Source organism: Dunckerocampus dactyliophorus, chromosome 1 (assembly GCF_027744805.1).
Source record: "Dunckerocampus dactyliophorus isolate RoL2022-P2 chromosome 1, RoL_Ddac_1.1, whole genome shotgun sequence".
Taxonomy (NCBI): Eukaryota; Metazoa; Chordata; class Actinopteri; order Syngnathiformes; family Syngnathidae; genus Dunckerocampus; species Dunckerocampus dactyliophorus.
This window is the reverse complement of record NC_072819.1, coordinates 19,701,078-19,726,910: the sequence shown is the minus strand read 5'-3', so window position 1 is coordinate 19,726,910 and position 25,833 is coordinate 19,701,078. Positions and strand designations below refer to the sequence as shown.

Here is a 25,833-nt window from a genome sequence, read left to right as displayed (position 1 = left end):
AAGGATGCAGTCAGGTGATGGTGAGGGTAAATAATACAAGGTCAGCAGACAAACGTTTGTGTGTGAGAGAGAGAAAAGGGGATGGAGGGATGGATGCAGGGAGGGAGGTAGACAGACCGAGGGATGCTGTGGGAGAACCGATGGTATATTCATAGCAGCAGCCGTATTTATAGCCGCCCGAGGAGAGGAGCGCGAGGTGGGCGTGGCCTTGGGTGGCTTCATGAGGCGGGGAGGCAGGGAAACGGGAGGAGCTAAGCATCTCTGGTGTGAGAGGGGAGGCTATTTAGCGTATTTGGTAGGAGATGGAAGAAAGGAAGAAAAGAGAGGAGGGAGGCTGTTTTCGAGTCTGAGATGTGTGAGAGAGAGAGGAGGAGGAGGAGGGATGGAGAGTGAGAGTACTAAGAGCTGAGAGGAATCTGTCAAATTCAAACACACGGCTCTCTCTCTCGCTGTCTGTGCCATGAAGAGAACGAGGGATGGGAGAAGAGATCTGAGGAAAAGATAGAAAGAGACAGCACAAAGTGAGGTATGCAACGCTGACAACCTGTGTTGGTGTGTTTCTGTCTTTATTTTCATTCTGCGTGCATGTTTGTGCTCGTGCAAAGTGAGCGACAATATATTTATTTTTATACTTTAGTGGTTTGCAGCTGACACATGCTGACTCTTAAGGGGACCCATTATGTAATATATGTGCATGATGTTCACTATATGTGTGTGTGTGTATGTGTGAGTGTAAATAGGCTTTGGCGGTGTTTTTGTGGACATTGTGTGGAGCAGTGCCACGGTCTCTCATTGGTCACAGGAGGTGATTTATGGCAAGTGTAAATATAAGCCAATATAAGCCGTCCCCGTCTAGAATTTTTGCTGTTGACGACACAAAATAAGCATAGACAACACAGACGAGTGGGATTCACTGTGTTTCGGTGTTGGAGTGCAATAAAACCACTGATATAGGTGGTAAAAAATGTAAGATTTTTATTATCTTTTCAACAAAAATGTGTTAATATTAAACAGAGAAAATAATGAAAACATAAATATTTTCCCTTGTTGCAAATTACACTCGAAGGAGAGATTTAGAGCGAGAGCGGGGCTGCACAACAATGTGGGGCCCCAGGCCAGTTGGCTGTTCAGTGCCTTGCTCAAGGGCAAGAAGTGACCTGGTATCTATCCAGCAAATGGTTCCAGTTTCCATATGTCGCGTTGACTTTGGGTCTTAACACACGGCCCTCCAGTCCAAAGCCAAGCCCTTGCCACACGACGACATGATCGGAGTGGGTCATGGCGCCATGTACAACTGTGTTGCACTCAGAAGTGTTGTCTTGCTACTTTGACAGTATTCTCGAAGTGAACTAATATTTCAGTCTTCATTTCAGTATTTCCTTTCCAAGTGAGTCTTGATCCTTCACCTAGACCGTGTTCTGTAACCTGTCCTTAGGGACAGAACAACTGCTACCACACAGTGTTGAGAGCAGCTGGGGGTGTCAGTCCTAATTTCTTCATTTTCATAACATTTGCTCTTGAACAAAAGACCCGGTCTTTTGGAATGAACACGTGCCAACCCACAGTGTTGGGAGGTTAAGTAGTGAACTCATGTCGCAGGAACATTGGGTATTTAATGCCTTGCTCAGTGGTACATTGGCCTTTCTTGTAGGCAATTTCCCTATTTGACACTCACAGTGGGTCTCAAACCCCAACCTTGTCCTAAAAAACTGAACAACTGCCACCCCACAGTGTGAGGACTGGGGCTGTGACACGTCCCAGAGCAGTTGAACAGTCAGGGGTCCCCTGGCTTGCTGACACCTTAACAGTATTTAACAGTATATTTATATACAGTATATGAGAAGTGAACTAACATTTCTCCTGCAACCAGTCGCCATTACCATACTGAGATCTTGTACCTTGATTTTGATCTTGTCCTTTGGGACTAAACAACTGCCACCCCACGGTTTCTGTGCCTTGCTCAAGGGCACATTGAGAATAAAAAGAAAGTGAACCTATCGCCAGCATCCATTCAACCCTGTCCTTTTTGACTGAACAGTGGCCACCCTGCATTATATTTGGCCTGTGGCACTGTGTATGGAGTGGTTTGATGCCTTGCTTAAAGAAAAACTGCACATGTTTTGGACTTTTGTCCATCATCCACAACCCTTATGTGAAACATGAACTCTCTTTTCTTTGTGTTCTAAAGAAAAAAAGACTTAGCTGAGAATGCACGTAATGGGAATCGCCTAATCCGCCTATGAAGCCTTCTGAAAAAAACTCCAAAAAGCGCCAACAGCACACCATTTAATGTGACGTGCATATTAACCAAGTTACAGCGAAATTGTTATTTTTATTATTAACATTGTTGAACAACTACTTTATTGGTGTATTGCCACCTTGGCACACCACACCGGCAAGCTACTAGCCGGCTAGCGGCTAGCTTCACCACACACTCGCCTGCAGCTCGTCAGCGCTGGACTCACAATGCCTCAGGCGACTACCAAAAAGGTAACGCTACATACCGTAGCTGCCGCTACTGCTGCTGTGTTTTTGTTTTTGAGTTTGGGAAAGTCAATGCAAGGTGTAGGCGTATGTTGCTATGTGAAATCAATGCGCCCAGGAAGGAAGTTCCGCTAATGCTTAAAAGGATCAAAATCCGTCAAAAGACTGTACATATTACATGTTATCATGAATGTACCTGTTACTAGATGGTCACAGCATGAATATAAAACCATACAACCATGTTGGAGGTTTTTTGAGGTGTTTTAATAGCGGTCTTTGTAGGCGGCATAGGTGTGTCCTATTACAGGTGCATGCAGTAATGAGCTGCCTCTTTTTTTCTGTTATATTTTAGAATGCCCAGAAAAGAGAAAGGTGTGCGTTGTGTCTCACATAAGGATTGTGGAAGATGGGCAAAATTCCTAAAAAAAAGTGCAGTTTTCCTTTTAAGGGGTTTGTAACAGAATAGAGAAATGAACTGGCCCATACTATTTAACATTTTGGGACCCTCTGCTGGTTTACCGAACATGGCAAAAGATCATTGTAAAGCCATGACAAGCTCATCGAAATTAGATTAGAGACATTGATTATAATCATCACTTCAGAGCAGTAAAGGTCATTGGCCATCACCCTCATGGAAAAAAGCACCAAAAAGAGATGCGATTTGAGCAATAATCACATGGATTTGCTTACAGACTAAAATAACCTCAACAAAATGGACCTCTAATTAGTTCAGTCACAGTGAAGTTTGTTGGAGAAGTGGCGTCGTAAGCCTCTCACCCTGCACAGAATCTCCTCTCTTGTTTTTAATATCACCTTCAGCTATGCCTTCCACAAACATAAACCCCTGTAAATGATCCTCCACATAAATTTAACCACGGCAGGAAGCAGAGAAATGTTGATAGCGGCAGTGGTGGGGGGAATAAAATTATGTGGCTTTGAATTTTTGCTGCCTTCAGTAGCATTCGGGTGCTGTGCCAAAGCACTGAAAGGCACCTGGTAAGATGTAAGAAAAATCTCCTTGCCAAACATGGATCTCTGTGCTGTTAATTTTGACAGTTTTATTACAAATGTTCAACCTGCTGCTTGCTGCAAGAGGCCTTTTTTGTTGGTGATGGATGTGAAGTCCTGCACTGCCAACCTATAAGAGTCATCCCTGTGGTGTGTGTTCAGCCTGTGATAGTGAACGACTATTAGATGTGGCTGGAAACCTTTTCAAGGAAGACATTGTGCAGTAGTAGCACCCAAGTGTGCAGAATGACCAGCACCAACTGTCCGTGATGCGTTGAAATTGGATTTTGTTATTCTGCATAGCAAAATTTCCAAGAGTTGAAATCTTGTGACCCATGCAAAATAGAACCAGGGCCAGTATGAGGCGGTTTTAGCTGCTTCTTGGAGCTGTTTTTAGACTAAAAGACGGTGTCAGAGAGGTTGCTATGATTCAGAACACAGCAGCTCAATGGTTAGAAGTAGCATGCTCTTTGGGAAATAAAGGTATCACTTGACCAGTCTGTGTTGGAAGTAGTAGTAACAGTTTACTTCCACAATGCAGTGGAACAACAAGGTGGAACGCAGATTTGGAGACATTAGTTCCCCATAATCTGTTCCAGGGTTATATTGTCACCATCACAAAACCTTCATTAACTGCACGGGCAATTTTAAGTAACATTTAAACATTCTTAACTGTCATGCAAGTGTAAAAAGAAATTCACAGTAAAACGTCAAAACAATAGAAGACCCAGGCCTAACTATAAGGAGTAAGCGTAAAAAGAAGTTAACCACTGTTAGAACACCTCCACCCCACACCCTCCACCCACACTTTTCTTATTTCCCCTTGTTTGCAGTTTAAAGTTTCTTTTGGAATAACGGTGGCCAAAAAGAAAAAAGCAGAACAGAGATCTCATGATGTCACGTGACGTCTGTGGTTTGAACTGTGTGACCTTAGAGGTACAGTTTTCCTGAATATGGTGGTCAAATTCTGAATAGCATGACATCGAGGCATTCAACTGTAGAGGTTCTATAGGATGCACCTAACTGTTGTTAATCGTAAATCTTAAAACAATCATAATAATGATAAGACATGTAGCTTTTGATGCCATGTTCCTATTTTGTTTTCAAAAATATTATACATGGCCAAGAGTGAGGCCAGCCTTATTATATCTGTATCCATCTAGTGACATGCTCAGTGAGCTGTTGCAGAGATGTATGGGTAAAAGGCAACATCAAGGAAAGCATACTGCCTTTAGAGCGTGCTCCCTAAGGGACCCTTAAAGGCTTCCTAGCAGACAGGAGATAGAAGTTTATTGCTGTGAACCATCCCCCCCCATGTCATGCCTTTTAAGAGCATCTCTCATCGGTAAGAGATGAAGGTCACACATCAGTGACCAAACAGTACAAAGCAGCATCTAATCACACTTTCATGCATCTTTCACATTTCAGTGCTTTCCTAAAAAAATACAGTAAACCAACACGCATTTGGTTATTTTTCAGAAATAATTAGGAAGTGAGATCATTTATCCTGCAAGGATCAGAACTTTATTTTCTTTTGGTGGGAGTAGGCAGCTGTTCGAGGCAATGCAGCTGCAGGGAAGCACATTTCAACATGTTCTCATGTGAATTTAGCGTTATATGACACTCAAACTGGACGACTAGCCTTGTGCAAACAGCTGCTCTTCTCCGACATGGCCGACACGCTGAATTGAAAAGTGGCATAACTGAAAAAATAGTTCTCAAAGTGGAGAAATATGAACTTGTCTTTGTGTATGGCTTCCATGTGCCTGTATGCACTCCATACAATGCAGGGAGTGCATAACTGTATCGATCATAAAATTACTATATTTTGCTCCAAAACATGTGTGCACAACCTGGTACCGCTTTATAATGAGGGTCCAATTACATAGGTTTTAAATTACCCAATTAAATTACCTTAACAAGCTAACTGTCATTGTACCCAAAATCCAACTAAATTCTTGCAAGGGTTCAACATCAAAGTTCAACATTCCTGTTTTACAACACAAGTACAATTGTGGTATAGTTGCACTGTGCAGTTGTCAGGAAATGTTCACTCACAATCGCTCGATACTATCAAACAAAAACGTGTTTTTTTACATCTTACAACATATACTGTGTTACATCTGAAGAGGCATGACTTTTTTTCAATTAGAAGAAGAATCCCCCTGTGTATCAGTGTGATATATCTTGCTGCTACACTTATTGCCTTTCTTGTCTTTTTAATCAGCTTTCTATTCACTTTGACTTTTATTCTTGAGGAAAATGCTTCCTGATAACCTTGATTTTTGGAATTTGATCATATAGGAAAGTTAACAAAGAAATAAGCACTGTTATGAAGTGAATTGGACCAGTTTCCAGCAAGATGGATGGCAATGTTTTTTCCCCCCTATTTTACCATACAATACCTTTTTTTCAACTTTTTAATCACACACAAAATCCAACTAAATTCTTCACCGACAATGTCCTTTTTGTCCTTTTTTTTTTTTGCTTCACCCCACTCATTTTTTCCCAGGATTGTTAAGTCCCTCACACTTTCTCCCCTCTCTGAGACAGATCTTTTACTCCGTTCTGTGCTGATTAAGGTTGTGCGCTGATGAAGGCCTTCGAGCCTCCTCCAAGGTCTCGGTGTCCTCCGCAGAGGGAAATCATTCCCTCATTTATTCACTGTAATTCTCCATTAACTTTTCAATTGCTTTCTGTAGCATGAGCTTTGGATCGGGGGAATAAAATTGGAGCTTTTTAATCAGAATGCTAATAATACTGATTCTCTCTGCATGGTATCAGAGCTGCTAGTTTAATGTTCTACTCGTTGACATAGTGTGGCTTACTTCCTGTCATGCTGGTACACTTAGATGCTCATTGCAGAGTAGCGGAAACCTGTTGAGACACAGGATGTGGCGAGTGCAAATAGTTGATTTTTTTTGCATTGTGTGAGGTTGTCTGTGCCTGCCTCTCTGTGCCAAAACACTCATGAAACAAACCCTCTCCCATCAAATGTGTGACTACTGTACTTTGCAGCTTAAGATTACACTTTTTCAGCCTTTCTTTGTGCTTTCACACCTCCTTGACTGTACTTCAGAAATGGTCTGTTCGGAAGTGCGTAGATTAGAATAAAAGCCAAGTCCCATAAATATCAGCTATAACAGTTCTCAAGCTTTTTAGTCCCACCTCAACCTTCTTTGTGCCATTCCATTTTCTATAACGCTTGTCCTCATTAGGGTCACAGGTGAGCTTGAGCCTATTCAGGTGTACGCTTGGAAGTGCTTCAAGTATACCGAAAACATTAAAAATGAATAATACTAGTTAAAATTCCTTTACTTTCAAAAGATAAAGCTTTTTCCCAGCTTTTTAGTCAGAATGTCAGAGGCAAGATTGACCCAGCAATTTTCCAACTTTAGAGACAGTGGGCCTCATTCACGAACATCTTCTTAAAAGTCTTCTTAAGAAGTGTACTTAAGAAGGCGCGGGTTGGAAACTGCGCCACATTCACGACACGTTCTTAAGTAGGGATAATTGTTCGCACCGGTGTTCTTAGGTTGATGAATGCCAACTGCGATGCACGTGCATGTGAGCCCTAATTTGCATAGGTCACCGCCTATTATTTCCTATATAAGGTAAAAAATGTGCTGTGCGCAACCGGCAGCTGGAGGCGGAGATGGCAACGCGCAAGGGCAAGACTGAGAAGCAGCTGGACAACAAACAGAAGAAAAACTTCAATTCTACTGAAATAGAGGTGCTTTTACAAGGAGTGAGCGAACACAAGACCACCTTATTTTCACGTGTATCCACCGGTCATCAGGCCATCCAAAAAGAGTCGGCATGGAGCACCATTGCAGGAAACATAAATGCCGTTTCCACGGAGAAACGCGCCACCGCAGAGGTTAAAAAGAACTGTTTTGACTTAAAATAGACTCAAAAAAAAGATTGGACTGCACCGGAGCGATCTGGAGGAAACGGGAGGCGGGCCATCAATCAAAAACTAAAACCATTTTGGAAACTCTAGAAAATATTTACACAATCATGATGGAAAAACAAAGTCAAAATACATAGTTTGTGTGTGACAATTTATTTTTTCTGTGGTTACATTTGATTAGACGCTGCCTAATTAATACAGCAGCCCCGTGCTCTGGCTCAAGACGTGGCTGGGGGCGCATGTCGTTATCTGGGGGTGCTACGTGCGCAATAGGCACACCACGTTTCATTGCGATGTTATTCTGATGATCCTGCACACCTGCAAGAACAGAGAGGGAAGCCTGAAGTGGGACATCAAATATTCGTCGCTTTCAGCAAATAAATCTAATGGTCCCTTTACATTCTCTCTCTGTGCAGCGCACGTCCAGCCAGCTACTTTTTTTTTTGATGAATTGGGATTTGAATATATATTTATCGATCAAGTATATTTTAGTTGTTTTGATGATAAATAATTGTTGGGATATTTTATTTGCACTACATTTTTTGGGATCAGATTGCAAAATCCATCATGAGGGCGATTGCGCATTGAAAGTGCAAGCTTTGCTTGTGCGTAAGAGTCCTCCTGAGCATTCGTAGAATTTGTTCTTAGATCTAAAACTGTGAGTTAAGAACACGTTTCGTGAATGCCAAAAATCTTCGTAAGAAGGCATGAAGAACACATTTGTCCGTAAGAACGTTTCGTGAATGAGGCCCAGTGTTAGATCCGCAGCAGAAGCCGGTAAACCCTGTTTGAAAAGGTATTCTGCAATGCCCGGACTGCAAGTGTGGAAAATGTGACACGCGACGCTCACACCTCCGTCCCTGCATTGAACAGCAATGGTCACTGTCAGGAAGCTGAAGGGGCTGTTCACTTAAAATTGCTATCATCAAAACATCACTGGATTACAAATTTTTTGTCAAATAAAAATAGAGATGGGAAATGTCTATGAAATTTGAACTATACTCCTTCTAAACCTGACCAGAAATAACGTTATACTATGTGACTAAGAGCAGGTGAGTTTCCATATTGAGCTTGCTCGTTTCCATCTACATGGACAATTGGACATCCCCGACCTAGAGGCACTGAATGTCTTTCATTACTGCTGTTACTCATCACCTCTCATCCTCCCATCCCCCATCCCTTCCATTCTTCCTCCGTCATCACCCTCGTCATCACAGTGTCCTGCCACCGTCCATTCAGTGGCGTGGCCCCCATCAGACCGTCCCCTCCTACTAAATATCACTTCTCCGATGTCACTGTCCCTTTCGTTCTTGTCACCCCGGCCTCAATTGTCCCCTTGCTCGCTCGCTCTCTCATTTTCTCATTGGACTCACCATAAATCTTCTCTTGCACCCAGCTGTCCTCTTCCATCCATCCATATCCTCTCGACATGATACTCTTTTCTCTCTATTCCAGGCCAGTCCAGCCTATGAATCGGTATTCCATGGACACATCCAACCGGCCTAACATCTATGGTGATTATGGCCGAGCTACGCTGATGATGCCGCTGTGCTGTGTGCGGCTGTAGGTCAATCAAACGGTCAGGGGGGAAAGGTCACAGACCGCAGAGGCGTGTGCAGGGCCTGTGGTTGGAAGGTTAAAGAAGAAGAGGTCATTAGGCAGAGGCTCAGGAAGAGACGTGCATCAGCAGGGAGCAAAAATGATGACATCACATGGAAAACTGAGGAGGGAGAAGGGCAGTCTGGCCGAGTATGAATCACAGATGAAAGGTGAGTGACAGCGCATGCTTTTGTCACGCACACACTAAAAGACTATCTCAATGTGCTGTACAATGTTAGCAACAACAAGAGGAGTGATCCCATTCATTATATGACATGCCTACTCTGTGAGAACGTGTGCATGCATGAGCTCATGCGTGACATTTTGGATTTTGAATATGGCGAGAGGAGTAATTGTATTATTTTAAGTTTGTGAATTTGGTTTGGTATTTATAAGTTTGGTATTTTGTTTATGTATTCGTAATGCAGGGTGGCCGTAAATATTGATAACTGGCAGGAGGAGCGATCACATTACTTATCAGATATGTGCATGTGCTTTTGTATTTGTCGATTATTTTGAGTTGCTCTGTTGAGCTTTGCAGTGCAATGTGGTGGTCATTGTTAATAACTGATGGGGAAGCATCCATCCATCCATCCATCCATCTTCTACCCCTAATCCGAGATCGGGTCGCAGCAAGGAGGCCCAGACTTCCCTCTCCCCGGCTACTCCGTCCAGCTCCTCCCGGCGGATCCCGAGGTGTTCCCAGGCCAGTTGGGAGACATAGTCTCTCCAATGTGTCCTGGGTCTTCCCCAAAGCCTTCTAGAGGTCGGACTTGCCCTGAACACCTCCCCAGGGAGGCGTCCGGGAGGCATCCTGACCAGATGCGGAGGAGCAGCAGTTCTACTCCGAGCTTCTCCCGGATGACAGTGCTTCTCACCTTATCTCTAAGGGAAAGCCCGGCCACCCTACGGAGAAAACTGATTTCGGCCGCTTGTACCCGCGATGTTGTTCTTTCGGTCGCTACCCAAAGATTATTACCATAGGTGAAGGTAGGAACGTAGATCGACCAGTAAGTTGAGAGCTTTGCCTTTTGGCTCACAGCTCCCTCTTCACCACAACGGACTGATGCAAAGTCCGCATCACTGCAGACGCCGCATCAATGCTAACCCTAACCCTAAATCTTTAACTACACTCAACAAAAATATAAACATAGCTCTTGACATGTCTTGTGAGGATGCTGGCCATGCAACAACTGGAATGTTTTCAGCTTCCACGAGTTGTGTACAGATCTTTGCTACATGGAGCTGTGCATTATCATGCTGCAAGGTGAGGTGATGCTTGTGTATGAATAACACAACAATGGGCATCAGGATCTTTGGAGTGGCCCGTAGTGTTGGTGGGGTTATGGTGTGGGCAAGTGTACAGTATGTTTTGGACAGTGTACCAAGGTGCATTTTATTGGTGGCATTTTAAATGCAGAGATACCATAACCAGATCCTGAGGTCTGTTGTTTTGCCATTCATCCACGACCATCCACTCATGTTGCACTATGATAATGCATGGCCCCATGTTGCAAGGATTTGTACACAATTCCTGGATGCTGAAAACTTCCCAGTTCCACTATACTCACTGGACATGTCACCCATTGAGCATGTTTGGGATGCTCTGGATATCCATTCAATTGCACAATTTGGAGTGGCCTTGTATTATGGCCAACCTAAGGTACACCTACACGATAATCATGCTGTCGAATCAGCATCTTTATGTGCCAAACCTATGAGGTGGATGAATTATAGATTATGAATGCTCACTAACATAGATTTAGACAGATTTGTGTGCATAGAAAAGGTTTTAGATCTTTGAGGTCAGCTCATGAAAAATAGGAGCAGAAACAAAAGTGTCACTGTTCGTGATTGACTATGGCCCGTTATTAGTTTAAATATTGAAGTACAAGTTATATACAGTACCCCGCTTCTCGCCCAAAGTCAGCTGGGATAGGCTCCAGCATATCCACGACCCTAGTGAGGATAAGCGGCATAGAAGATGGATGGATGGAAGTTATATATAGTATTCTGGCCGCTAGGCTTCAGTAATGACACAAAAAATTGATGAGACATGACATTTCATTATTTACCGTCACACTACATGTAGTCACCCATGGCATGTCTGACATGATAGAATGACAAGAAGTTCTCCTCCTATTCCGTGTGGAAGTACTATATCGTTACTATATAGCTTGTTACTATATCGTTCTTCCCCACTGTTTGAAACTCTTTCTTAAGTTTACAATAAATACATTGGAGGCTAACTAGTTAGCTCGGTAGCATGTCTCTTGTGTCCCTGCAGTGATCCCACAGTCTGTGTATTAGCAATGTGGTGAAAACAAAGAATAATGGGACTGTAAAGGTGACTATAGTGCTATTATTTCATGTCCACAGGGCTCTAATAATGGTAATAAAATGGTATTTAGAAAGTCATAAACAGGTTTTCTATGCTCTAACTATGAAAATATTATATTTTTAAATATTGGCTGACCTCTGGAACCGCGATTTAACCGTGAATTAACCGCGATAAATGAGGGATGACCGTGCTGCTCATTAGTACATATTAGTAGTGCGAGTAGTAGTGCGTGCGAGTAGTAGTGCGTGCGACTGTGCGATGATAGATGTATGGATGCACAAACAGTACAGTATGCGTAAGTAACGTGGTTTGGACCTTCCTGATGAGCCGTGTAAAATGTTCCATCTCAATAACCTCTGAGCTTTGTAAGAAATTCTTTAATGGGAGCCAAAGCATGAATCAATATTGACATCACACACACACGGTAGCAAACAGCAATGTGTGTGTACTGAATATGTGTGTGTGTGTGTGTGTGTGTGTGTGTGTGTGTGTGTGTGTGTGTGTGTGTGTGTGTTATTTGCTGGGTTTTGGAGGGAGCATACCATGGCTCACTGGCTGTGTACTGTACTACAAGGGTGTATTTATAGTCAGTATTAGCAATGCTGTCTGCTCTCATCCAGTCAGCTCGGGGCTGTGTACGCCCCAAAATGAAAGGAAGAAGGAAAAAGAGAGATGGGGTAGGGAGGATGAGAAAGCTGGCTCTGAAGACTGAAGCATAGACAGTTTTGATGTGAGACAATGATGACTTTATTGGCCTTTTCAAATCTCATGTGCAGCACTAGGCCATGCTGAGTTTGCTCACTCGCTCCTGTGTGTGAGTAGAATATGAGGTTATTGTGGGTTGGTATGAGTTAGCTGAGTGGAAGTAATTGCTCTATGTAAGACAGTCAGACACAAATGACTATTTACTCCCCCTGAAGGAGTCTATGGCTTCTTATGATTAATCAGCGTGTGACTAAATGACTGTTTGATCTTTTCTTTTTAATTGAAAGATAGTTTTATAGGGTAAATTAATGCTTTCTTTGCTACATTTCAAAAGTCACAAAGGGATAAATAAGGTGCTTGCCCCGCAAATTTAGCGTGATTAATGAGGCCAATAATAGCAATAGCTAATATTAGCTGACAATACCTAAGTTGTCTACATATACAGTTAGAAACATAAGTACTTAAGTTGACTATTTAATGTTTATTTGTAAAAGATTTTTTTTGACATTTTATTAGATAGACCAATATTCATTTGCAGTAAAAGTGAAAATATTGAATATTAAATTTTGAATAATACAAATTCCAACTTGTAACTTACTTGAACTCAAATTATTTAGCTTATTCCATGCAGTACAATTCATCAGAGTACAGTAATAGGCATTTACTTGGTTGAAGCGTGCCATTAAGGTTCATGCAGTTATGCAAGGTGGGCAAACATATTGTGTGAAATAAACTCAGTAAAAGCATCAATTAAAACATACTGAGCATTTTTAGTCTAGCTAGATCATTTACTGCAAGTGAGCAGAGCTGCTGCTTATGTTTCTAGAATGTTATTGGGCTCACTGTAATGTTAACAGTGGTTGCGATTTATAGATGACTGGGATGTACAATTTTAAGAGAGTCTGCTGCCCTTAAAGGTCATCCCAAATTCTCAAACACACATAAAGTGAGCAAACAGCATACATTTTTTGCATAAAATACATCCAAAATTCATAGATGTAAGCCAACTAACTTTGAACATAATAAACTTTAAAGACAGCCCCTATTCTCTGTAGACCCTTGAGCTGTGATGTCATATCAGCAAGACTTCTTGCAAGGACGCCTGTCGGCATATTGCTTACTGTGTAATCACTTGTAAACATCACAAAAGTTTTAAGCAAAATTTTTTGGAGAGAATGTCAAGACTTTGTGACGTGGGAGTGTGCAGTAATTGCACAGCTCACGGTATTTATCTTTTTAATCGACCAGAAAAACTAAAAAGTTATGAAGAGCTGGACAAAAAAAAGGTGCCATCAAAATGGTCGTTGTTATGTTTGACGCATTTCAACGATGATTGCTTTGAGGAAGTTTGCAGTGTTGCCAGAGAACTTGTATACAAACATATATCTGCTCTACTGAGCTTCTTCACCCGTAAAGGTTTTTCTCCTCTCCACCGTCTGTGAGCACAGTGCATATTGCATGCACAGCTTTCACTGCTGATTGGCTGTTACTCATGATGTGGCTCTGCGTGTAACCAGTCAGATGGTGCTATGGGTGGGCAACAGAACTGCAGACAAGGATGCTTCATCGTAAGAGCCAAAATAACTGAATTTTAAATTGATCTCTTGATATGTCAAAGGGTATGTTCACACTGCAGGTCAATTCAGATTTTTTTGCTCATATGTGATCTGTATCACATTTTTTCATGTCAGTGTGAACAGCACAATTCTGATTTTTCAAATGTGACTCGGGCCTCATTCGTGTGTGGATATAAATCTGATATATACAGTATGCAATGCAACTGCAAGTTCTCCCCAAACAGCCATAGCCCAAATTCTTGCCCTCTTTCTGCTGGGGAACTTCAAGGCTCACTTTGGCAGAGACAGTGAGACCTGGAGAGGTGTGATTGGGAGGAACGGCCCCCCTGATCTGAACTCGAGCGGTGTTTTGTTATTGGACTTCTGTGCTCGTCACAGATGTCCATAACGAACACCATGTTCAAGCATAAGGGTGTTCATATGTGACACCCTGGGCCGCAGTTCGATGATCGACTTTGTGGTCGTGTCGTCCGACTTGCAGCCACACTTTTTGGAAACTCTGGTGAAGAGAGGGGCTGAGCTGTCAACCGATCACCACCTGGTGATGAGTTGGCTCCGATGGTGGCGGAGGATGCCGGTCAGACCTGGCAGGCCCAAACATATTATGAGGGTCTGCTGGGAACATCTGGCAGAGTCCCATGTCAGAAAGGAGTTTCAACTCCCGCCTCCGGGAGAGCTTTGACCATGTTCCAAGGGAGGTGGCAGACATTGAGTTCGAGTGGGCCATTGTCAATGCGGCTGATCGGAGCTGTGGCCGTAAGGTGGTTTGTGCCAGTCGTGGCAAACCACCACAGAACTCGTTGGTGGACACCAGTGGTGAGTTATGCCCATCAAGAAGAAGGCGTCCTATCAGGCCTTTTTGGCCCATGGGACTCCGGAGGTACCTGACGGGTACCGGAAGGCCAAGCGGGCTGCGGCTCTGGCTGTCACTGAGGCAAAACTCAGATATGGGAGGAGTTCAGAGAAGCCATGGAGAACGACTTACGGACGACTTCAAAGAGATTCTGGACCACCAACCGCCGTCTCAGGAGGGGGAAACAGTGCATGGTCAACACTGTGTATGGTGGGGATGGTGTGCTGCTGACCTCGACTGGACATGTTGTGGACGGGGGGAAGGAATACTTTGAAGACCTCCTCAATCCCACCGACACGTCTTCCAATGAGGAAGCAGTGCCTGGGGACTCCGTGGTGGGCTCTCCTATCTCTGGGGCTGAGGTCGCCAAGGTGGTTAAAAAACTCCTCGGTGGCAGGGACCCAGGGGTGGATGAGATCCGCCCATAGTTCCTTAAGACCCTGGATGCTGTGGGCGTGCCTTGGTTGACACGGCTCTGGAGCGTCGCATGGACATTGGTGGAGGTGCCTCTGGATTGGCTAACTGTGGTGGTGGTCCTCCTTTTAACAAAGGGGATCGCAGGGTGTGTTCCAACTATCGTGGAATCATACTTCTCAGACTTCCTGGTAAGGTTTATTCAGGGGTTCTGGAGAGGAGGATCCGCCTGATAGTTGAATCTCAGATTCAGGAGGAGCAGTGTGGTTTTCGTCCTGGTTGTAGAACTGTGGACCAGCTCTACGCTCTCGGAAGGGTCCTTGGGGGTGCATGGGAGTTGGCCCAACCAGTCTACATGTGTTTTGTGGATTTGGAGAAGGCATTCAACTATGTTCCTTGAGGAATTCTGTGGGGTGTACTCCGGGAATATGGGGTACCGGACTACCTAATTTCGGCGGTTTGTTCCCTGTATGACCGGGGTCAAAGTTTGGTTTGCATTGCCGGCAATAAGTCGGACCCGTTTCCAGTGAGGGTTGGACTTCGCCAGGGCTGTCTGTTTCTGTTCATTACTTTTATGGATACAATTTCGAGGCGCGTTGAGGGGTTCCGGTTTGATGGCTGCAGGATTTGGTCTCTGGTTTTTGCAGATGATGTGGTCCTCCTGGCTTCATCGAGCCGTGACCTTCAACTCTCACTGGATCGGTTCGCAGCAGAGTGTGAAGCGGCCGGGATGAAAATCAGCGCCTCCAAATCCGAGTCCATGGTTCTTGCTCGGAAATAGGTGGCGTGCCATCACCGGGTCAGGGATGAGATCCTGCCCCAAGTGGAGGAGTTTAAGTACCTTGGGGTCACGAGTGAGGGAAGGATGGAATGCGAGATCGACAAGGGAATTGGTGCGGCGTCTGCAGTGATGCGAAGTGACGGAAAGGACAAGATCGCGGATACACGCGGCCGAAATGAGTTTTCTCCTTAGGGTGGCTGGGCTCTCCCTTAGAGATAATGTGAGAAGCACTGTCATCCGAGAGAAGCTTGGAGTACAACCGCTGCTCCTTCGTATTGAGAGGAGCCAAATGAGGTGGCTTGGGCATCTGGTGAGGATGCCTCCCGGACGCCTCCCAGTGGAGGTGTTCAGGGCACATCCAACCGATAGGAGGCCTCGGTTAAGACCCACGACATGTTGGAGAGACTATCTCTCTCAACTGGCTCCTGGGAGGAGCTGAACGAAGTCGCTGGGGAGAGGGAAGTCTGGGCTTCCCTGCTTGGGCTGCTGACCCGACCTCGTATAAGGGGAAGAAGATTGATGGATGGAAATTAAGTGCTTTATGCATACTATTAACCTTGCTATCCAACCTACCTTGGTGTTCCCAGCGTCAGCGAGGGACGTGTGGTTATTTTTCCATTAGAGTTGAACTGCTGCCATGTGCTCCAAGTTAGTAGCTGAAATGAAAGTCAAGTGTATCGGTAACAATGTATTGAAAGATAAAGGGTTAAGTGGGTCTCCTGCTTCAACAATAATGGTACTGTGGTGGTCCTAACTCACTTTATAACACACCTCATGAGTAGAAGAGATCCATGTTGACAATTTAGTGACACGGTCTTAATATTTAGTGAGTAGGAGTGCACATTGACAGTAAAAGACAGGAAGCGTTTCTTGCGTCATGCAGTTATTTGGTAATTAAATACAAGCAGTCAACAAAAGTGAAGTATCCGCCCCACTGGCGAGTTGGAGTAGAGCACCCCCTCCGTACAGCCATGCAATGCAGGTCTGAAAGCTGCATAAACCCCATCCACAATGCAACCCAGCCCCTGCCCAGCCACAGACCCTAGAAGGCGGAGTATGGACACATTCCTCCATCAGCCGCCTGGCAGCACCTCACCTTTCTGGCAAAACACACGTGGGTGTCCAAAGAATGTATAATTAATATAAATATATTAAGAATTAAGAATTGCAGAAATAAACAAAAACCCAGCAAAATTGGAAACTAGAAAAAGCTAAAATTTGATACTAATACCAAATAAAAACACAAAGATTTGTCTTTAAATATATGTGTAAGTTTTTTTTATAATAAGGTTTTTAAAATTCTAAATATAAAAGGACAGCTAGACAGCCCTGATGTAAATAGACTACACTGATGTAAGTAGATAAGGCAAACACAGTGAGCTGGCATTGTTCTACTGCAAGCTGGAACTATTAATGGTGATGCCCCTATTGAAATGTCAGCATTTAAAAAAATGCCACAAAATTACCCATCAGTTGCTTCAGGAGTCAAACTGTGGTTCGCACAGAAGTCCAATAACATCACACCGCACGGGTTCAGATCAGGGAAGCCGTTCCTCCCAATCACACCCTTCCAGGCCACCCTGTCATTGCCCACATGGGCATTGAAGTCTCCCAGTAGAACTACGGGGTCACTCTTCAGCACTCCTCTGATAGACTCCAAGAAGGCTGGGTACTCTGAACTACCGTTTGGAGCGTATGCACAAATTCAATTCAAGAGTTTTGAATGACGGTCAGGACCCGATCCCAACCCGAAGGCGTAGGGAAATACCCTCTCGTTCACCGGGGAGGACTCCAACACTGAGGCACCAAGCCGACAACAGCTCGCCGCCTTTCCCTTGCAGCAACCCCAGGGTAGAACAAGGTTCTGGAGATCTGTGCACAGACTGCAAGATACAAGACGAATAAGCAGCAGCACCTTTTTAGCTAGCCTTGAAATTTGGCACGAAAACCCTTATTATTATAAGATGCCTAGAATATATCTAGTAGAAGAAAATTTGGATTTACTTACCGCCACCTTGGCACACCTTTCCAGTGTTGAACGTCTTTTGGGTTTTTGACTTTTTGTTTATTTCCAGGCCACAGTGGCCTAGTGGTTAGCATGTTGGCCACACAGTCAGGAGATCTGGAAGATCTGGGTTCGAATCTCTGTTCTGAATCTCTTTTCTCCGAGTACTTCGGTTTCCTCACAAATTCCAAATTAATTGGCGACTCATAGATATGAATGTGAGTGTGAATGGTTGTTTGTGAAAATGTGACCTGCGATTGGCTGGCGACCAGTCCAGGTTGTACCCTGCCTCTCATCCGAAATCAGCTGGGTTAGCCTTAGTGAGGAGTAATGGCATAGAACATGGATGGATGTTTATGTCCATCTGCGTCACTGCTTGTGTTTTCCCCAGCTTTTCTTTAGCTGAGGAACAGTATCAAAACAACTGTGTGTGTGACGAACATAATCTGACGTGGCGAATGCCGTCCTTTCGAAATGTCAACAGGCTTACTCCGTCTGCTTGAGTGTTTGAGCAAAAACTTTCCACATGACGAGTACAATATACATACTGTATACACTGGAACCTTGGTTAGCATCATTCATCAATTCCAGAAGGTCTGACTCTAACCGAAACGGAAGCTAACCAAATAAAAGTTTCCTTTAAGGAATCATGGAAATCCAATTAATCTGTTCCAGAAATTCAAAAATGTTAAGACAACACCCATTTTTATAGTTTTACAATTATAGTTTCACATGCAGAAAACAATTTGAAATACTTAGAAATGATGAAAGGTCTTCAAATCTGGAGATAGGACGACTTGAAGAGGATAAAGTGGCAGCTTAAGGTCAAGCTGAGGGAGTGTAAAGATGCCTACTGGAAGCGTTTCCAGTACAGCTCTGGGTCCTGCCACCTGCAGAAGTTCTCTGATGACTCTGTAGTGGTTGAGTGTTTCAGAGATGTACAGGAGGTGGAGTACAGGACAGTGATCGCTGACTTTGTAGAGTGGTCCCAGGCAAACCACATGCTCCTGAATGTGGACAAGACTCCTCCAGTTCTGTTGCCACTGTGAACGCTACAGGACTTCATTCATTCCACACGCCATCCAACTTTACAATACCTCACCTGTCTGTAAAAGAGAATTCACTATTTTATTGTGCTGTACTGTCTGCCCTCTTTTGTATAAAGTGTAAATTTACTTGTATTTACTTATATTTTTATACACTATTTGTAAATATGCAAATCTTGTTTATCTTATATTCTTTTTATTTTATTATATTTTATTCGTATTGCATTGCATTTTATTTAAGAGTGTTTGTCTTTTTCTTTTGCAATTGAGCTACTCTAACCAAGCAATTTCTCTTGTGGATCAATAAAGTCTGTCTAAGTCTAAGTCAAAGAATGAAAGGGATAAATGAACATTTAAGGTTACTTTTACATTCAATAAAGACGCGATTCTTGACGGGACAATTCCCAAAGACGCAATGTAGCAGCGAGTTCAACACAGACACCACCATATCGTGTCTTTGGGAACAGTCACCTCTTCAATGAAGGTAAAAGTAACCTCAAATGTTCATTTATCCCTTTCACTCGTCATTTATATAATCATTTAGCATTGTTTTATGCATGTAAAATTATCATTGTAAACCTATAAAAATGTGTTTTGCGTTTACATTTTTGAGCATCAACCGCTGATGATATCATAAACGGGCTAATTTCCAGTTCCTGTTTCCATGTAGCGGCAAGTTAATATGGTGTTAATTTTCAACATTAACCAGCTAACGCTAACCGGGGCATACACACCACTGTATAACGACAACAGAAAATCACCAAAAAATGCACCACAGCAATTTGAAACCAATGTATTCCGAGAGGGAGGGTTTTTGAAGTGAAGGCACTTCCTCTTTGTACTTCTGCAGTCCCTGACAGGATTGTTTTTCAGTGGCGAAATATGATAACATTCAACCACATATCTAACACAGGAAATATGCCTTTAACTGTAGATTAACATCTGTTTTGGGGTCATGAGCTCTCTAAGTTAGCTGACAACAGCTGATGGTAATTGTCTACATATAATGCTTGAGGCCTGTAGAGTAACTTGATTTAAAGTACTTTTTACCCCCGAGGAGAAATTCTGTTTTTTATTTTGCCGTATACTCTGTAAGCAAATATGTTTGCTAACTATAGGTTAGCTGTGGTTGACTACAGTATATAAGTTAACTGGCCACACAAGTTACATTGGAATACATCACATAATACAATTTGTAGTTCCACATGTCCAAAAGGAGTAGGAAGAAGCAAAGCTTATTTAACCCTACCCCCCATCCATTTCACATCAATTGCAATACATTGATTCACTTCCTGTATTCCAAATGTAGTCTTTGCTTGTTTAAAATACATGGGAAAATGACAAGGTAATGTAAAGATGTGGTGAAATAGTTGTCAAAATTCTTGTCACCATAAATAATTCACAAAAACAATTAAAACAGTCATAATAAATAATAATAAGTATAAAATAGACATAACAGAACATACTGTAGTTGCATGTGTTTGTTGTAAATGCTGTCTTTAAGCATTAACTGAGGCTAAATTGAGATCAGTAACTTCAATATGTGGTTCTGTGATTATCATCACAGTTTTGTAATTGCTGACACCCTTCTGTCTGTGTTGGCATTACAAATAATCACATAACTGTTTCAGTTTCATTTATGGTGTCAGCGGATTAACAATTGTGTGGTTTTGTGTCGCAGACCTGCGAGCCCAGCTGACTGACCAGATCAAGATTTTGGACTCCCAGGTAGAAGTGAAACAGCAGCAGCTCTCAGACCTGTCAGAGTTCCTCCGTCGACGGGGGGATATTGAGGCAGAATATGCACGCGCCCTGGATAAACTCACTGAAAGGTTCACGCACAAGACTAAGAAGTGAGTATGTGATCTATGGTTCATATAAATGCGTTACACTTGCAAAGAGTTGCAGCGAAGATGACCCCCTCCATTCTCCAGGAAGGAGCAGTGGGGCCAGTCGGTTTGTCAAGTCTGGTCTGTTTTGCTGACTCAGACTCGTTTGGAGAGTCGTGAGCATTCGGCATTGGGCGACACCTGCTGCAACACGCTCACACAGCATTTAGTGCACAGTACAGAGGACTCACATCGACTACACAAACGGGTGAGTGGGACTTCATTTTTGGCCATTTCATTTCGTCAAATATAGACTAGGGACACCACAGCTGGATTGCGTGTTTCCACAAAGAAAAGGCTGCAGGTGACATCATGTCAAAGATGACTTATGACCTTTTGGATATTAAATGTCATCACTTCATCCGGCTATATAGTTGTGTGACATTTTGTCATAATCTGTTCATTGGTTCCTGACTTGAGGCTACAAAGGTTCATCCCGTTCCTAGTTGGCTCCAGCAAAATAGTGAATTAGGCTGAATCCCGGTTCCACTCCTTAGCTTTTCCCCTTCGTCTTACCCCTACCTCTGCCCCATAAAACCAAGGTCGAAGTGGAAGAAACCACTAAGAAATGGGACCCCACTTGATTCTCATTACATCATCACCCTTTAACGCTTTCTGGCTGTGACATAGGCAGATGTGACAATTAAATTCCTGATAATTAATGTTTTCTATCATAAAGTAAGGTGCTTACATTTCCACATGATTTCATTTTTATATAGCCTACCTCAGAACTGATGTTCACCTCGCTGCAAGCTTTGAGGGCAGATTGACTGTTGAAGCTAGGTGCTTCCATTGAGCCAAACAAACTTTTGCGTCTCACAACACACAACTATGGAGCCATCGAACAAGGACCACCGAACAAAGTGCGAAATCTCAACTTTTGATGAAATAACATAATCAGTGAAGCATAAAGACATAAACATGGAAAAATTGTGGGCTTTCTAACATTGGTGCATGTATGCTGTACATTTTACCTGTATTATCACATATTTATACATTATTACACTTATGGTGAATGAGATGTGTTGAAGAATGTCCTATTTTTTGGAAAAAAAATAAATAAAAAGTTTTAAAAATCTGTGAATTTGCAGCTGTGATTGCTGAATTGTGACTGTGCGGGATCCACTGTTTATGTTTTTTGTTTACTTCTACTAGAGCAAAGAGGTTGGAATCCAAATGCAGGATGAGTTACTTAAGGTCACCACTGAGCTGCAAACGGTGAGCATTTCTCATTGTTGTCCTCAATGATTAACAATGCAAAATAATGTAATCATGAAACTTGAGAAGGATGTTGACATGCACTGTGTGTTTCATGGCACATGGGGATGAAGGCTTTGAAGACATACAACCAGTACCACACTGACTGCCTGATAGCTGAGGGCAAACTGAAGGAGGCTGAGCGCTTAGAGGAGAGACACACAGGCAAATCTGCTGAGCTCGGCCTCGGCCAATCAGGAGGACAGAGGCGGAGCTCTGTCAAGAAGATGGAGAGATTGATGGAGAAAGTGAGTTTGTATTTATTGGCATGAGAGGAAATAAATACATACTGTATAGCCATGCCTGTAGCTAGATATTACACCAGTCACGTTTTCCCTTCCCTGAACAGTATTTAGAAGCGGATGCGTACATTGTGTGTTCATGAGTGGAATGATTGATGTTTATGTTGCCAGTGGATAGTATATGAAAGGACTGACAGATATTTAAACTTTGTCCGTGCTGTATACGAATAGTAAGACAGAGAGGTTTTTATGATGTGTGTGTATGTGAATGACAGACAGTTATTTAAATGATGTTGGTATATGTGAGTGGACAGCTAAATATCATGTACATCAGTAGGTAGATAGATGTTTACATTATGTGTGTATGTGAATGGACAGACAGTTTTACAGCATTATAGGTGTACATGGGAACGGTGAGACATTTGTTGACTTTTTTTGGTTGTACGTGAATTTACATAGATTATGTGAATTGACAGGCATATAGTATTTTCATTACATGTGTATGGACAGATAAATGTTAACTTTTGTACTTTATGTGAATGAACAGACATTGACATTTTGCTTGTGTGTGAGTGGACAGTAGAGCTTTTCATTATGTGAGTCTATGTGAATTAGTAGACATATTTTCATGATACATGTGTATGGACAGACAGATGTTAACATATGTATGTGACAGGACAGACAGATGTTTCCATTGTGTGTATGTCAATGGACAGATATTCACATTTTATTTATTAGAGGTTTATATTATGTGGGTATACTGTATGTGAATGGACATACTTTATTTATTTACGTATTTACATTGTGATGGTATATATGAATGGACAGACATAGATGTTTGCATGTGTGTGCAGAGGCATGGCAGAGTGCAGGAGACCCAGCTAAAGTGCACCAAGGCCCGCAATGACTACCTGCTCAATCTTGCCGCAGCCAATGCAGCTATGAACAAGTACTACCTGCAAGATGTCAGCACTCTCATTGATGTAAGAAACAAACATCATGGCCGCTCTGTCTTTTGTCACATCAACATCATTCATGCTTTCTGCCTACCTGTGCCCCTGTGGCCAGTGCTGCGACCTGGGTTTCCATCCGTCTGTGGAGAGAGTGATGAAGTGCTACCTGGCCAGCAGGTGGCGCATCCAGAAGACTGAGGAGGCAGGGCTTAAACAGCTGGAGGCTGCTGTGACATCACTGGACCAGGGTGGAGACAGAGATGCACTGCTTCAGCAGCACGACTCTGCCTTCTGCCTTCCCTTTAGGTTCAGCTACCACCCTCATGAGGGCGACCAGGTAGCATGTGGTCTCTATGGAAGCAACATAAAGCCTGAATGAATGCTATAAAATGGCTTTTTATTGTCATGTCATGTTTGACTGTGTTAATTAAGGTGTGCGAGGTGAGTGCGGAGAGCCAGGTGAGGTATGAACTGGAGACCAGATTTCAGCAGCTTCAGTCTCGACTAGCTGCTGTCACATTGGAAACAGAGGAGGTGAGATGACCTTCACCAATCTATAATTCATCCATGCAGCCATACTATTCTGACCCAACAACAACAATCTATCAGTTATAGCTTAATTGTAGTCCATATGATGTCCATATTGCAGGTCAGTAAAACACTCAAAGCGACACTGACCGCCCTGCTGGACTGTATGTGTGACAGCGACTGCAACCCCTCACCCGACGTGCCCAGCAGCCTATCACACGAGCCCCCTGGAGGAAGTGCCACCGCCCCAAAACTTGCCCTCGCCAAGCGTCGTGCCAATCAGCAAGAGACTGAGACATACTATTTTACAGTGAGTAAATAAATAATTATCCTGTAAATGCTCCAGTTAGCACCTTTTGTACAAAAGCAAATAATCGCCAGGGTCTCAAATTAGCATCTGATCAAAAAAATATGGCTGTAGGCAACCTTCTGACATAGACGTTTAACTCTAAATGAATATTAAAAATGGCAATAGCTGTTTCTGAAGTATCATGAGTAGTCAGCGTCCAGTAGCTTAATATACTCTGTATGCAATTTAAAATGTGAGTTGTGCTCCTGAGTAGTTGATGTTAAACTCATGTGTGTTACACCTTGTTGTTGCTTACAATGCTTTTATCAGCTCTATTAATGCTGGCTAAGCAGGTTGCTCATTGCCACTATTACAACATTGGTTCTGTTCTTCAAACCGTTGGTGTTCTCTCAATGAGCTTCATGAGGTAGTCGCCTGAAATGGTTTTCATTTCACAAGTGTGCCTTGTCAGGGTTACTATTTCTTGCCTTATTAATGGGCTTGGGACCATGGGGTTGTGTTGTGTGTGTCCAAACTTTTGCCCTGTACTGTAAATAAAGTGTTTACATTAAAGCCATAAGTATGCAAAGTACCAGTCATGAGTTTGGAGACACTTTCTCATTCAATGGCATTCGCAACGTTTGACTGATACTGTTTGTATTGATGTATCTCAGAAGTATTGTAAAATAACAAAAATTCCGCCAGGCAAGAAGAGACTGAATCTATTGTCTTTTTTTATTGCCATAGAAAGTAAAGGAGTTTCTCACCAGTAGCTCTCTGACTTCCAAACTTCAAGCCAAACATGATCTACTCCAAGATGCCATACAGAAAGGTACTTTTACACCACAGCACATTGCCTGACCACACTTTAAAGCCGTGAAAATAATTTTTTCTCTCTCTCTTTTCTCCAGCTGAGGCAGTCAACACAGACCCCTCCAGGTAAAAAGCGTCTTTATTGGGAAAAGTAAAAGTCGTGTGACTGAAGGAGGCATGAAGAGAGGAGAGCACTGAGGCCATTTTGAGCCATTTGCCATTACATAACAGACATACCATTTTTTGAATTGGTACTGCTGCACTGGAGTGTGACTAATAGCTGCAATTAGCAAGCATCATTATAGTCTGTGTTAATACCCACAAATAAAAATGCCCATGTTACTCTTTATTATGTACTTCCCAGAATTCACTGTGCTCGCTCGATGCGCACACGGAAGTCCAGACCTGTTTCCCAATTTTGCCACACACTGTTCACCACAGATATACTGTCCTGCATGCAGGTAACACAAATGCTATCTCCAAATCAAAAAAGTAAGAGTAAGATTCTTTTTGTTTGCTGCAAATCCTGGGCCTGCACACACTGCACATTGTCATGCTTATGGATTATTTATGGTCCTTTCTATCCATTTCCCCCGTTTTATCCGTTCCCCTCTTCTAAAAAGGGATTAAAATGCACTGGTGTCTCCATTGCCTCCTCTCTCGACTCTTGTCACTTAAGTGTGTGTGTGCTTATGTGCACTTTGCACCACTGCTTTTAAATCTTTAGTCCTCTTTTTTTTTACCTCTGCCTTTTCTCTTTTCTCTTCTCTTTTCTCTGCTGTGCTTCTCTGTAGAAGAAGAAGAAGAATGTCTCGTACACAGGTACCAAACTCTTATCTGAATCTGCTACCATTCAGAACAAATGAGGTCACGACCTCTATCAAATTTAATGGGAGTTTTATGTTAAAAGCATTCAAGGGAAAGGGATTAGTTGAATATCGGGGTGATTGACTCTGTGTGAGTTGTACAGTTTGATAAAAAAAAAAGAATCACTTTCTATCCTGGAGACAGTTAGCATAGCTTAGCACCAAGACTGGCTATTTAGAGTCACAACTTAATTAATTATAAATGAAGCTAACAGACAGGAGAGTGCTTTTCACACTTTACAGAGCACATGAAAAAAAATTAAAGGACAA

The 25,833-nt window shown here is 42.8% G+C and overlaps 1 protein-coding gene across 3 annotated transcripts in view; it reads left to right on the top strand.

The window, feature by feature from the left end:
• The first annotated feature begins 280 nt into the window (after positions 1-280).
• arhgap4b (Rho GTPase activating protein 4b) overlaps positions 281-25,833 on the top strand; it is a 38,710-nt gene continuing 13,157 nt past the window's right edge. The window contains exons 1-13 of one of the 3 annotated variants that reach the window (XM_054774043.1): positions 281-526; positions 8,861-9,174; positions 20,408-20,579; positions 20,661-20,823; positions 21,771-21,833; positions 21,947-22,120; positions 22,969-23,097; positions 23,183-23,404; positions 23,500-23,601; positions 23,717-23,905; positions 24,632-24,716; positions 24,796-24,823; positions 25,495-25,519. In XM_054774043.1, the coding sequence (XP_054630018.1) occupies positions 9,105-9,174; positions 20,408-20,579; positions 20,661-20,823; positions 21,771-21,833; positions 21,947-22,120; positions 22,969-23,097; positions 23,183-23,404; positions 23,500-23,601; positions 23,717-23,905; positions 24,632-24,716; positions 24,796-24,823; positions 25,495-25,519 (1,422 nt within the window). In that variant the 5' untranslated portion in view covers positions 281-526; positions 8,861-9,104. Of the gene's footprint in view, positions 527-8,860; positions 9,175-20,407; positions 20,580-20,660; positions 20,824-21,770; positions 21,834-21,946; positions 22,121-22,968; positions 23,098-23,182; positions 23,405-23,499; positions 23,602-23,716; positions 23,906-24,631; positions 24,717-24,795; positions 24,824-25,061; positions 25,159-25,491; positions 25,520-25,833 lie in introns of all 3 variants that reach the window. The other 2 variants (XM_054774025.1, XM_054774034.1) reach the window with 2 other exon arrangements.